We start from the raw sequence: 14,368 nt of genomic DNA, 5'->3' as shown, positions 1-14,368 counted from the left end.
TGATAAGATTAAGTGTTTTGACGTCATCTGCACTTGATAACCGTCCAGGCGCACTTAAGGATAGCTTCAGAACAGTTGGGGAGGTCCTGGGACGAAAGAATTCTAATAAAACATCGAAATCCATGTTTTGGGAGGCCAAATACGTCGTGGTGACTCGGAGCTATGCGAACCACCATTTGGTGACTCGCATGGGTGCGAGTCACCATTTGGTGACTCGTGCAGGTGCGAGTCACCATTTGGTGACTCGCATGCGTGCGAGTCATCATTTCGTGACTCGCATGTGTGCGAGCCACCATTTGGTGACTCACATGCGTGCGAAGGGAAAATAGGATTTTGAGACATAAAACTCTTCAATATGGAATTACTCGCAAACCAAGGCTGGAGATTAATCACTAATCAGTCATCCCTTGTCTACCATGTTATGAAGGATAAACCTTTTCGGACTGGGAATTTCTTAGATGTTGAGATTGGAAATAATACATACAATATTGGGAGAAGTATTCTAGCTAGGAGGAAGCTTTTATCTAAGGAGATTCAATGGCGTATTGGCGATAGAAACACCATGTGTATTTGGGAGGATCTATGGATTCCGGTGCCATAGTTTCTTTGAGCCCATCTTGTATTGTAACATTGCTGGGAGGCCTATGTTGGTAAATAATTAATTGATCAAGAAAATAGGTGTTGGTTGATGGACATGCTTCAAAAAAAATTCTTGGCCCATGAAGTTCAAGTCATTTCAAGAATTGCTTTTAAGTATTACCACGATTCAAGATTCTTTCTTGTGGAACTACCATAATTATGGCTCGTTCACTATTTAAAGTGCGTATAAATTAGCAGTTTCTTTACAGAATCATTTGGATAATAACTCTTATGCGGAGTCGTCGAGTTCCAGAGATTTAAACTACTAGAAGAGAATTCAGTTTCTCAATATACTAAATAAAATAAATGTATTTATATAAAGATTGAGTTACAACTTTCTACCAGTAAAGCATAATCTAATTCTTTGCGGAATGTTGATAGACCCGCAGTATGTAGCTTGTGGTAAGGCAAGAAAAGATCAATATCCTACATTGTTCTTGTGTAAAATAGTAAGAAATGCTTGGTTGGGGACTGATTTATCATGGCTCTGGAGCTACGAAAGACAACCTTGATTTTTGGATTGGATGCAATTAGTAACAAAGACAACGAGACTAGAGAACTTGTGTTTTCAGCGAAAGTTGTTTCCATTGCAGATTCCATTAAAACTTCGATCGTTTACAAAGAATTACAATGAAAATAAAAGAAAATATAACTCTCGAGAAAATAACACAGAAATTGTTTATCAACTCCTGCTTTTGTGGGACTTTGCCTATGCCGGGAATGCTTTAGTTCGTGGACCACCGATTCGTAGATCGAGAGGTTGTTTAAGGATCTCTCCTTCGTTTATCGAAGTAAAGATCTGAAAACAAATATCTTATCGATGTAAGATGTCCGTTCTTCCAAAGATCAAGTCTGAGCTTAGATCTCTAGGATTCACCAAATGATGCTTGTCAGAGGGTGAAAATTCTCTCTTTCTTTCTCAAAATCACCAAAGACTCAAGTATCTTCTGCTCCAAAAATGCTCTCCCTCCCCTTTAATTCGTGCCTAGGGAGGTATTTATAGGGCTCTCAGTGCACCACAGTTGAAACGGAGGCGAAATAACTGACTGGCCGTTTTCTCTTTGGCCGCTGCAGTCTACACTGCCGCGGCTATTGGCGCGGCAGTGTAAGCTGCCGCGGCCGAAGAGGCAGTTATCAGCACGTTTGATCGTGCTTAAAACCGCTCTCCCACGACTTTTAACCACCTTTTTTCGTGGTTTAACTGCTTGTCCACGTCAGCACACGTTCTGTTTCTGGTATGCTGCCACGTGGGCCTCAAAAATCATCATATAACTGTTTCGTAACTGCTGCAACACTCCTTTAACATAGCCGCGACAGCATATAGTGCCGCGGCTTAAGCGCGACAGCTTGTCGTGTCGCGGCTGAAGCGCGACAGCTTGTCGTGTCGCGGCTTGGGCGCTGCAATCTAGGGTGCCGCGGCTATGTTAAAGGAGTGTTGCAGCAGTTACGAAACAGTTATATGATGATTTTTGAGGCCCACGTGGCAGCATACCAGAAACAGAACGTGTGCTGACGTGGACAAGCAGTTAAACCACGAAAAAAGGTGGTTAAAAGTCGTGGGAGAGCGGTTTTAAGCACGATCAAACGTGCTGATAACTGCCTCTTCGGCCGCGGCAGCTTACACTGCCGCGCCAATAGCCGCGGCAGTGTAGACTGCAGCGGCCAAAGAGAAAACGGCCAGTCAGTTATTTCGCCTCCGTTTCAACTGTGGTGCACTGAGAGCCCTATAAATACCTCCCTAGGCACGAATTAAAGCAGTTCTTTGTTGAGGAAATTGCGTAGAATGGTCTGTGAATGGCTTCAATCCTTGACTTCTTTATCTCTTAGTCTACTCAATGCTTTGTAGAATAGCTAAGATTCCTCCGGTGCTGCGTTTATCGCGTGCCCGTCGTCGAAGTCTTGAATCAGAACTGTTGTTGAAAAATAGAGAAATAGTTTATACTCATATGCTCTATTGGAGTGTTCGGGAAACAGTTTAACCTCATGTACCCGTTGGGAGGTTCAAGGAGATGCAGTTTATACTCATATACTCATCGGAGTGTTCAGATGTGTATTCCAAATACAGCAAGAGATGTATGTGTTCAAACGTCGAAGAATTATCGTGCATGCACAGTATTTATACATGCCAGAGTGAACCATGGTGTGTTAGCTGCCGCGGCAGCTTACACTGTCGCGCTTTAGCGCGGCAACATAGACTGTCGCGCTCGAGCGCGACAGTGTCGAGTGCCGCGCAGCGCTTCGGCCAGTCAGATTATAACTCTGACGTTTGGGCTTCTTCGGGTCACCTTTCCCCGCCTCTTTGAGTTCGAAACCTCTTCCAAAACCCTATAAAAGGATTTTTTCTGGTTTTTCCCCTTTCCACCTCTTCATCTTTGCGTTTGCTCAAACAAAACCTAGGGTTTTAAGATCTAGGGTTTTGAGTTCTCTTTGATTTTGATCTTTTCCCTTGATCAAACTTGATTCTATTCTCCCCTGGTAAGAACCGAGCCTATCCCTTGTATTTCATGTTTATTTTGCTATTTAATTCGAGATTTCATCTCTAAACCCTAATTTTCTTTGATTCCAGGTTGATTTCACCATGTCTCCAAAGAAGACTCGTGGTTCGAAGGGAAAATCAGCGGCACCAGCACCTGAGGATGTCGAGGCTGCAGTTCCATCCTTTGGGGGTAAGTTTCTTCCACTTCTCTTCTCTGAAACTGTTGATTTTGTGCATATAACCTCGTTTGTCTCCGTTGAGAGGCATTCGGGAAGAGTTGACATCCCCCACCGAGGGGATTGACGCTTCAAAACACATACCTTGTTCAATCAAGGCATGTACCACAGTTAAGACACGGGTATTCGTCGAACTCGTGCCTTTTCAAAATCAAGAGTCGCTGTTCAGTTACCGCGGCAGCTCGTACTGCCGCGCCTGAGCGCGACAGTGTATACTGCCGCGGTAACGCGCGACAGCAACAACTGCCGCGGCTACTTAGTGAAGGTTTTCTCGTCTGTTAGCCTTTTTGGTCCAACTGTTTTCCAACCTTTCTTTGCAGTCCCCTTTCCTTCTGTGGCCTTCTCTGATAGAGAGGATCCAGGTCAAAGCGGTACTCTTCATGCCTCTTTCAACGGCGACTTTCTGGTTAGAGAGGCTCGCCAATTTAGCGAAAATCGTGATAATAGTATTCCAGAGTTGGTTCGTGAGGGAGGTCGTCGTACCCTGCGCGCTCTTTTGACTGATTCACCCCTAACTCCAATTCGAGATTCTACTGAACCGTTGAAGAAGACTGATTATCTGTTCGGAGATTCGGTAGAAGATCCAGACAAACTTTGCCGTGGCTCTGAAATTTGGTTGAATGAACATGAAGGTTCTTTTCTATTCCTTCCTCCATTTCCTCGACAGTACTCCCTTCTGCAATTGAGGAATTTGGCTGTTTCGAGGGAAATGACGTGGCACTTGACAGAAGACCATGAGCACGTTCATTGCGGCTATATTGGTAAAGATATTAGCGCTCCTGGCTCCGTCGGTAGGCCTGATGTTCGTGGTCTTCACCCTGGTATATTTGGACCAGATGGTGGGCCCCAAAACGAACTGATGATAAGGGCCAATACCGTAAAGAATAAGCTCGCTCGGGTTGGTCGAGAACTTCCCATTCCAAGATTCAGGTGTTATGGATGGGTTCACTCTCTTCCTGACAAATGGTGGGCTAGGATGACCAAATACGTACTCCATCGTTGGGATCAGGAGTTGCGGGATTTGGGATTATATGCTCCAATCCGAGCTAGTATGCATGGTCTCCCAGTGAGTGCAGATCATTTTATGGCTTTGTTCGAGTCTTATATTCCGGAGACCAATACCTTTCTTACCAAGTATGGGGAATTAGGGCTTCCGCTCCACGAAATGATGAAGGTATCCGGATTGCCATTGGGGAATACTCCTTACCAAGAATATTTTCCTAATAATCGTCAGTTGATGAAAATGAAGAAGGCCTGCTCTCCTGCTTATGACATCCTCTGGGAGTTAACTTGTCATTATCAGATAGCGATAGCCAAGATTGAAGTGAAGAGTAAGAAGGCGGCTCGAGTCAGTTTAAAACAGTTCGCCGACTACCTATTTCAGAACCTTGAGAGCCCGACCGGTGAAGAAGTCTGTGAATCACCGATTCTGACCCCTTCTGACGTCAACCAGCTAATCACGAAGATTAATGCTCAGTCTTACAGAACTGAGTCATCTGAAGGTGGTTTTCTTAAGGGCACCAAGTTCAACACTTTCTTGTGGCAAGCCACAAAGAGAATGAAGCCTGCAACTCTTCTTTCCGGTTATCTGGCCATTTGGCTAAAGAGATGTGTAGTGCCGCATCAGTCTTCTGAGGCGCTTCCTCTTGAAGTTCTCTTTCCCGCCGTGCAACTAGTTGTCAGAGGCAGGTTATCTCTTCTTTCTGCTATGATTGCTGACCTCCATAGCGGTTTGCGTAACCTAGCCAACACCTTTACCAAAGTGGGTGCCGAGCCTTCAACTAAGATTCCTTTGTCGAGCGTCGAATTTCCGTACACCTATTTGATGGCGTGGCTAGTTCTCCATCGATCGGACATGATGTCAGCGCCTGATGCGTCTGATCCAGAAATCCCCTTGCTGCAGCTCTTAGAAGGATGTAAGTGGTTATATCCTTCCCGACCATGGACTGACCGTGTGAGGCAATTCAAGAATGCCAAATGCTGGGAATTCTATAAGTGTTTCCCTCGGTTTTCTGGTGCCTATAATGACACGCTTGTTGACGAGGAAATGCCTGGGGCTAACAGGACCTCTCTCGATACGGGTAGTTTTCATTGGCTCATGAACATTCGCCCAGGCTATAATGTTTTTCGATCGAAGAACATTTGCAGGATTGAGCCTTATTTTCCTTGCCGTTTTGCGCGACAATTCGGCTACGATCAATTGTATATCGGGAATCCCAATAAATGGTTGATAAACTGCGGAGGCCTTATTGATGGGGTACGTGCCTGGTTCTGGAATGTTGCTGGCTGTACCGGAGCTCGATTTAGTTTGCCTGTCGCTGAGCCTGGTCTTTACTTAACCTTCCTCTACTGCCGGTGGATTTTAGCCGCCAATACTCCTCTTGCGAAGAAGAAGCTCCACGAACTGGAATCCGAGGCTGTAGTTCGGAGAATTGTATCAAAAAAAGGAAAGGAGCCCGCTACGTCTTCTCGTAAAGGAAAACAGGTAGCTGATTCCGAAGAGAGCGACGACTTCGAGACATCCAGCGAAGAGGATGAGACCCGAGGCGACGCAGAGGGTGATGTACCTTTGTCTCCCGTGGCTCACAGGACTCGTCGAGCTTCTTCGCCCAAATTACCCGGTGCTCCTTCAAAAGGTATACAAATGAAGGAAAAGAACATTCCCCTGTCGTCCTCCAACAAGATGACCTTGAGATGGCTTTCTCAGGAGGGAGAGGCAGAAGAAGAGGAAGAAGAGGTTGCCCCGCTTATTAACAGGAAAAGATCTCGGCTTACTGCTCCTTCTGAGGTTCAACCTCAGCCGACTCAAGGAACCGAATTACGTACCAAGTTTCGACATGAAAGCTCCGAGGTTCCTCGAGATTCTCGTGCCTCGAAGAGGATTAAAAAGACGGCTCATCGGGAACGCCAACTTTCTCCGTTATTTGAGGAGAAGTTTACTCAGGATCTTCCAGTTGATGAAAGGGGTAAAGTTTCATCTTCATCTCCTTTCTGTTATCTTATTTCTTTTTTGAATAAGGCGTCGCATTTATTCTTTTATCATTGCAGTTGAATCAGAAGAGGAAGGGGAAATCGTGCCCAAGCCTTCTTCTCCGGGTTTAATGGATGTTGATGAATCTAGCTTCACTGAACAAGTGCACAAGGCTATGAACGAGGAACCCCTTCATATGGACATTGTTCCTCCTCCAGCCACCACATCGACCTCGCCAACCGCAGATACAGGTACTGATGTTTTCTCCTTTGGGGGACATTTTCGGAAGATAAGTGAATCAGAACGTGTTCCTCTCCTACTAACTTGTGCGCTTTATCTTCTTTTAGTTAAACTAAAGGAGGTGAGTGCGGGTAGTAGCGCTGCTAATCCCGCAACTATTGTTGAAGGTAATCTCACTTTATTTGTTTTGATTCTTTGATAGTTCTTGTATATGTGTTGACGAGTTCTTCTGTTTAACAGACATCACAGTCGACGAACCGGGAGATATCGAACTTACCCATGATATGGGTATCGGAGATTTCGATGAGCGAGACTTCGATCTTGACATTTCTGAAGATGTACACCAGGAGATCTCCGATATACTATCAAATCCGGTTCCATCCGCTACTGCAGGACCAACTACTCGAGTTGATTCAGCTGAAGCAGATGCATCAAAAGGTATACCCTTTTAGACTCCAGTTTTCAACTGTACTTTCATCTGTTATTGTTCTTGAAGGACTGAAATAAGAATTTTAGACGTAGGACCAACTAACGAAGTTGATGCGTCTACCGTCATCGGTGAATGTGATCAACCTGAAGGTCTGGGTTTCTTACTCTTGGCAAGTCCCCCAGCTGAAGTTGAACCACCAGTCACTGCTCCCCCGACTTCCGCTATTGTCGAAGCTGAACCTGTTGTGCTTTCTGCTCCGACTCTAGTGGATCATGAAGTAGGAGGGTCAAAGGATACAGCGGGAGAACAACCCCCTGCCGCTTCGACTCAGCTTGGTACGTTTTGTCTAATCGTGCTTTGAAGTTGGATTAATACTTGCGGAGTGATCATTCATCCTTTTCTCGTTGACAGAACTTGTTCCTCAAGATTTTGTCGCTTTGGATCCGAAGCCATCAGGTGTTTCAGGTGAACAACCGTCTCCTATAGTAACTCAACCGACGATCGTTATTCCTGAACAGATCCCTGTTGTTATAGAATCTGCTCTGACCTCAACAAGCCAAGGTAACTCGGTCGTGAATTCTTCCAGCGAGCGTACATATTCTTGTACTTAACTTATTTGTTCTCTTTGCAGCTATTTCTTCTTCATTGTCCGAGCGGATTCAAGTTTTATTGGCAGATGAAGATCCGGACAAAGCTGCCCTCTGTGTTGACGTCCAAAGCTTCGTTCATTTCTTAAACGCCATGGTCGATCGGATTCTTCTTAAAGGTTCACCATTTGAACTTTTCAGGAAGTCTCTCGATCGCCATGTATCAGGAATTAAAGAACAGGGGTGCACCGAATTATCTAACTCCATAGAAGCTTATTTGGTCGATCTTAAACAACACATTGAACAGTTACAGAACTTTCGAGTTGATGGCGCACCTTCTTACATCGCTTCCGAAATGGACCTGAGGCTACAAGCATGGCGTGATTCTCAGAAATCCGCTGAATCCGAACTTCAAACACTGAAGACTCGCATTGATCAACTCCGGGTGAGTGCTGCCAAGAAAGCTCAAATCAAGGTAGACCTGTATCGTGATTTGGAATCACGTCGGACAGAGGTAGCCCAGTTAGAGAAACGACTTGCCGAAGCTAAGGATGCTTGCGAATTTTTGGAGTCTGATCTAGCAGAAGTAACTCAAGCTGAGGTGGATATACTCCGGCAACTTAATTTCCAGAACAAGACTTTTGATGACAAAGAACAAGAGGTTGCCAGAATTCAAAGTATCGATGAAAGAAAATTTAAAGCCAAACTGATACCTGAGCTCGAATTGGCTTACGCGACAAAGCTTTCTAAATTAGAAGATGAATTCCGTCATTACAAATTATTGTAATTTTGAAAACATGCATCTTTTCTTTTGTGCTGCTTTGCTTGAACTCTTTTGGTTAATACAATGAACTTTTCTTTTTTATTGAGATTTTATTATGATTACTCATTCTTGTTTAGAATAAATAGTCATAATACTTATAGGATTTTTGGCAAATCCTCAGCCATCAACGGATTTGATATGCCTTTACCAACTACCGTTTGAGTCGGGCTAGTATGTGAATTATCTAAGTCCGTTTCACATATAACGTTGCGCTAAAAGAATTAAACTCTTTTAGGCTTTGAACTATCATATTGAATATGTAGGCTACATGTGTTAGATGTAGGCTTATCTCTAATAAGGGATAGAGATAACATCCCCCATGTGATATGGATTTTAAAGTGTGAATAGGTTGCGCTTCCTATATAGGACAACGAACCCGAAATCAGAGAGGAAGAATTTTATATTCTATCTCCCGGTCTCTTGTTTGTTGGTAGAGATAAACCCAGAATTGGAGAGGAAGAATTTTATATTCTATCTCCTGGTCTCTTGTTTGTTGGTAGAGATAAACCCGGAATTGGAGAGGAAGAATTTTATATTCTATCTCCTGGTCTCTTGTTTGTTGGTAGAGATAAACCCAGAATTGGAGAGGAAGAATTTTATATTCTATCTCCTGGAGCAAAAGAAACTCGAAGTGGGATCTTCACTTAGAGAATCTGGATTGACCTGAATAATCCTAACTGTCGTAAGGTTTGATTACTCAATTCGAAAGTGGATCTTTCGTTCGCAAAATGAATCGAAAGGAGATTTTGGTTGTGGTCCTAACTGTAGTAAGGTTTGACCAAGTGGGAGTTTTGAGGATCTCTCGTTCATGGAAGGAATCGAGAGGGGATTTTGGTTTTGGTCTTAACTATTTAAAGGTTTGACCAGGTGAGAAATTGGAATAGGGTACAAATAACAATGAGTTCGTTGATTTGCACGAACTACTCGATGGGAAATTTTGATTTCAAACATTTAACATGAAATAATTTGTCAACTGACACCGACTGACGATGATTGCTCAATCCGACCGGTGGAGGTTTCATAGCGTGAAATTATAAATTATTGAATCTCATCTTCCATGATCACATTACAGGGTTTTGTGCCTATCTCAAGAAGGACATCCCGTTGCTTACTTCAGTGAGAAGCTTAATGACACTAGGCAACGTTATTCCACTTATGATAAAGAGTTCTATGCGGTGATACAATCTCTTCGACACTGGCGTCACTATCTGCTCCCACAAGAATTCGTCATATATTCTGACCACGAAGCTCTTCGATATATTCACTCCCAAAAGAAGTTGAACGCTAGACATGGTCGATGGGTTGAGTTCCTCCAGGATTATACCTACACGATCAAACATAAAGCGGGAGTAGAAAATAAAGCCGCCGACGCACTCAGTCGTCGCATGCACCTCCTCTCCACTTTGAGTGCGGAAGTTATCGGTTTTGAGAAAGTCAAAGACCAATATGAATCGTGCCCTGATTTTAGTGAAGTTTATACTTTGCTAAATGACGGAGTGATCCGTGAAATTGATGGCTTTCTCCTAAAGGATGGATATCTTTTCCATTTTCGCAAGTTGTGTATTCCCGACACCTCCCTGAGAGAATTCTTAATTTGGGAATTACACGCTGGAGGCCTTGCAGGACATTTTGGAAATAACAAGACTGTCGAGGCAGTGGAAAGTCGCTTCTATTGGCCAAGTATGAAACGAGACGTTGTTAGACTAGTGAGTAGATGTCACATCTGCCAATTGGCAAAACAACGTAAACAGAACACTGGTTTGTACACTCCTCTCCCTGTGCCAAATTGTCCATGGCAGGATGTTAGTATGGATTTCGTGTTAGGACTCCCGAAAACGATTAGAAAACACGATTCTATCTTTGTTGTTGTGGACCGCTTCTCCAAAATGGCCCACTTCATACCATGTTTCAAAACTTCCGACGCTTCTCATGTGGCCAAGCTATACTTCAACGAAGTTGTTAAACTGCACGGGCTTCCGAAAACAATCGTGTCAGATAGGGATGTTAAATTTACAAGTTATTTCTGGAAAACCCTTTGGCACAAAATGGGAACTAAACTTCAATTCTCTACGGCCTTTCATCCCCAGACTGACGGTCAAACTGAGGTAGTCAATCGGAGCTTAGGTAACCTTTTGAGATCGCTAGTTGGTGAGAATCTTAGGAGTTGGGATCAACATCTGCCTACTGCTGAATTTGCTTATAATAACTCTGTTAATAGGTCTACAGGTGTCAGTCCAGCTGAAGTCGTGTATGGTTACAAACCTAGACAGCCTATAGATCTTATCCCCGTGTCTGCACATCATAGAGTATCTGAGTCAGCATCTGCATTTGCATCTCGCATTCATGACTTGCATAAAGACATCAGTAAGAAGATCAATGACAGCAATGCTAACTATAAAATGCGAGCAGATCTAAGAAGAAAGTTTAAAGAATTTAATGTTGGTGATTACGTGATGGTTCGGATACGTCCGGAACGGTTTCCTCCGGGAGCTGTTAAAAAGTTGCATGCGCGAAATGCAGGACATTTTAAGATTCTCAAGAAAATTAATGATAATGCTTATGTTCTCGACCTTCCCGAAGGTTTTAATATTGGTTCGACTTTTAATATTGAGGATTTAGTAGAGTACAAAGGCCCACATTTTAACCCTGACAACCCACTGGTTGATGAGCCTACCCCTGAGCCTATTTCTGAGAGCTCCCCTTTACCTCCACTTCCCCAGATATCACCCACATATACAGCACATGACATTGATACTATTATTGATGATAACATTGTTTCTACTAGCAATGGTGGTATCCGCAGGTATTTGGTACGTTGGAAAGGACGACCTGAGTCAGATGACACTTGGCTCGATAGGGATGACTTACATAGGCTGGATCCAGATCTTCTTGAGCAGTATGACAGCCATCTTGATTCACACTCGACAGGGTCGAGTTCTCTCCCACCTGGGGAGAATGATGCGGACATCCAGGAGCATACACGGGATTTTCGCCGTGTCTACCAACGTAGGAGACGTCGCGCGCCAGCTGTGCACCAGATTCCTATCATCTGGTTCTGATTGATGACAGATTTAGTAGCTGAGATTGATTGATTAGGGTCCCTATTTTTGTTGCATTTTGAATTTTGAATTTGATTTTGAATTTCAAATTATGGTTTAGATTTGGCAAGTAGTTAGTTTTAATTTTCTGATATTTTGAGAGAGATTCTGTGAGATTTCCAAAACTGTAATCTTTCTCTTTAAAAGAAATTGCTATAATCAGAAGAAGGCATTGAAGAATAAAAACGAAAATTATCTTGCTTGATTGTGGTGTGAAACCCTAGCAGTAATCTCGTTTTCTTCCCTGCAGAAATTAAAAGAAAAAAAACGCATACAAGAAAAATCGCCATTGTTCATCGTCTTCAACCTCCAACCCATTCCTTCAAACCCACGAATCCAGCACCCCTCCTTCCCCCCCCTTCTTCAACCAAACCCCCACAGACCTCATCCCCTCCCTCGACGCAACCACGACCTCTCGCTCACCCCAAACGGCCGCCGCCCTGAACCAGCAAAGTCGCAGCTCCTCCAACTAGCCAACAACCGCGGCCGCACTGCACCTCCAGTCGCCGTCCGCCAGGCCCGCCGCCGCCCTCCTCCTCGTCGCCGCCGCCGCCTGTTCCTCTCCCTCTGCTGCACCTTCTTCTATTTTCTCAGAACAAAAGAAGAGGAGTATACTGAGATCGGTGAACTCCTTTATTCAGGCCCTATTTGTTTGATTGGTTTATTTTGGGTCAGATCCGAACCGGATCAAGTTGGTTCAGATCTGTTTTGGTTCATTCGTATTGTTAGACCGCTGAAGCATCGTTAAAGTCCGATTTTGTTGACCGTTGGTGTATGGCTGATCATGATGCTGATGACGGAATTGTGCTAGATCCAGAGACCGGCATCGTAGATTTACAGCTTTCCCCGTGGTTTGATTATCAGTCATTCGAGAGCGTGCCCGAGTACGTTGAGCGTGTGACTCATCAGATCGTTGACAGCATAGAGAGTAGCTTGGGAATCAGTTCGTGGCACCGGCGTTTCCATCCAGATACACCGCTCCATCCGAATTACGCCGCCCTCGGTGGAGAGCTTCCACCCCTCATCTTTGGCGTATACGAACCACCTCCAGAGGAGCTTCCCGTCGAACCAGTTCAACCCGACGAAGGTTCAACTTTCTTTCGCCCAATTATTTACGGAACTGCTATTGCTTGCATGTTGCTATCAATATTATTATCGATCGTATTTGTGCTGTATTCAGTTTGATTAAGTGAGCGAGCGAATCTATTGCTAAGTACTTTTACTTATCTAAATATTACAATTTGAACTGTATTGAGAGAACGAATCATTACATTTATTTTCTGGATCATTTACAAAGATTTGAACTTAGTACATTGCAACTTTTGCTTAAAACCCATCGAAAGCTACACTTTATTCTTGAGCTTCCTGCATAGATCAATCGCTGATTTGGCGAAGCATTGCTGTTGTTAATCTTCATACCTGCATCACATTGTTTCGCATCACCTCCCTTCCAAACAAGATTAAACTCTTGTACCACCCTACCACCATTAAACAACTCCAAACTATGAGGAAACAATTCCAAACCCCAACACCTACACCAAACATTAACAATGCTAACCAAAAATAACTCTGAAAATAACTCATCAAAATAAAAAGATAACCAAAGAAACCATACCAAATCATCCTTTATAGCAAGAGAGACTTGATGACGATGACCCGACAATAATGGTGGTAGTCTGACTGGCGACCTGACGATGATGGCTGATAACTCGAAGCCAACTTGCCGGCGATAGGCAAAGGTGGCCAGACGGCAACGGCCCAACATCGTGTGCGTGGGGGGAAGTGGGGTGGAGGGGCAAGTGGCGAGGGGAGACGGCAGTTCAAGGGTCAAAAAGCTAGGGTTTGAGGAAAAGGCTATTAAAATTTTATTTTGAGAATATAGCTTTGATACTATGTTAGATAGAAGGCTTGCTTCAAAGGATTAACTCTGAGATAAGGGATCTGTATGTCAGAATAAAAAATACTTAATAACTTTCATAAAATCCTGAAGATTGAAATATACAAAATCTATATAAACTATGTATGCACGCGGCCATACTGAAAGTACATAGAAGATTCAATGACTGCTTTTCCCCTAATCCCCCAATAGCAATGCTTAAACCTCCTTATACACCAACAAAAACTCACATATATTCAAAATAGCAAAACATAACCATCGTCAGTCAATCATCAATCATAACTGGCATATCATCCGTTCCCTGTATTACTTCCCTCCCAATTGTGGCCTCTTGAGCAACACCTTCTCCTTGAACATCCTCTGGCAACCTTGTTGCATATTTGAAACCTCATCACTCCCAATTTACCATTTTTTATCGGCATAATAGACTTTATCCATAGCATGTTTCTAGAAACACGATCGTTTCCTTCAGCTAAAAATTCTAGCTTAAGATTTTCATGCCAAAGATTTTCATCATCTTTCTACTTAAAGCATCATTGCACCAACTTCCATATTAAGCCCAAAAAAGTTTACCCAGTCTTTTTTAGCAATGTGAGTATGAACTTTTGTTGTTGGATCTTCAAGGATAAGTCAAGCGCAACATAGTCCATTATTATATTGAAGATCCTCACCCAACCATGGTTTAGCTGCTACCACTCTAATCATGAATTTAGACCTCTTTTGTGGCTTATCATGATGAATGGTATTAATCAAGGTCGCAAATGAAAGTCTCATAGTCGTAGTCGATCACAGTAATTTCAAGAGTATGAAGTGTGCAAGTCAAAAGGGACCGTCCTAAGCTTGATGACATGATGATTGAAGAGAGAACTGAGGGGATGGCTAGCGGCTAAGGTCTAGTTATGGTTTGTTTTGGAGATTTTGTTAGAGAAGGTGATTGCGAAGCTCTTTCATGATCTTAGTTGGAGAAGATT

The 14,368-nt window shown here is 43.4% G+C and overlaps 1 protein-coding gene across 1 annotated transcript; it reads left to right on the top strand.

Annotated features, from left to right (window-relative positions):
* Positions 1-3,205: 3,205 nt before the first annotated feature.
* LOC109827539 lies at positions 3,206-8,489 on the top strand (the record flags this gene model as incomplete). The annotated part of the gene is made up of 8 exons (XM_020394547.1): positions 3,206-3,305; positions 3,672-6,317; positions 6,400-6,573; positions 6,670-6,729; positions 6,803-7,000; positions 7,079-7,327; positions 7,404-7,553; positions 7,624-8,489. Coding segments are annotated over 8 exons (4,320 nt in total), but the record flags the coding sequence as incomplete, so codon positions are not given.
* Between the last annotated feature and the right edge of the window lie 5,879 nt (positions 8,490-14,368).

The sequence above is a fragment of the Asparagus officinalis genome, unplaced genomic scaffold (genome assembly GCF_001876935.1).
Source record: "Asparagus officinalis unplaced genomic scaffold, Aspof.V1 AsparagusV1_Un282, whole genome shotgun sequence".
Classification (NCBI taxonomy): Eukaryota; Viridiplantae; Streptophyta; class Magnoliopsida; order Asparagales; family Asparagaceae; genus Asparagus; species Asparagus officinalis.
The sequence above is the reverse complement of the archived record's forward strand: the minus strand, read 5'-3'. Positions and strand labels throughout refer to the sequence as shown.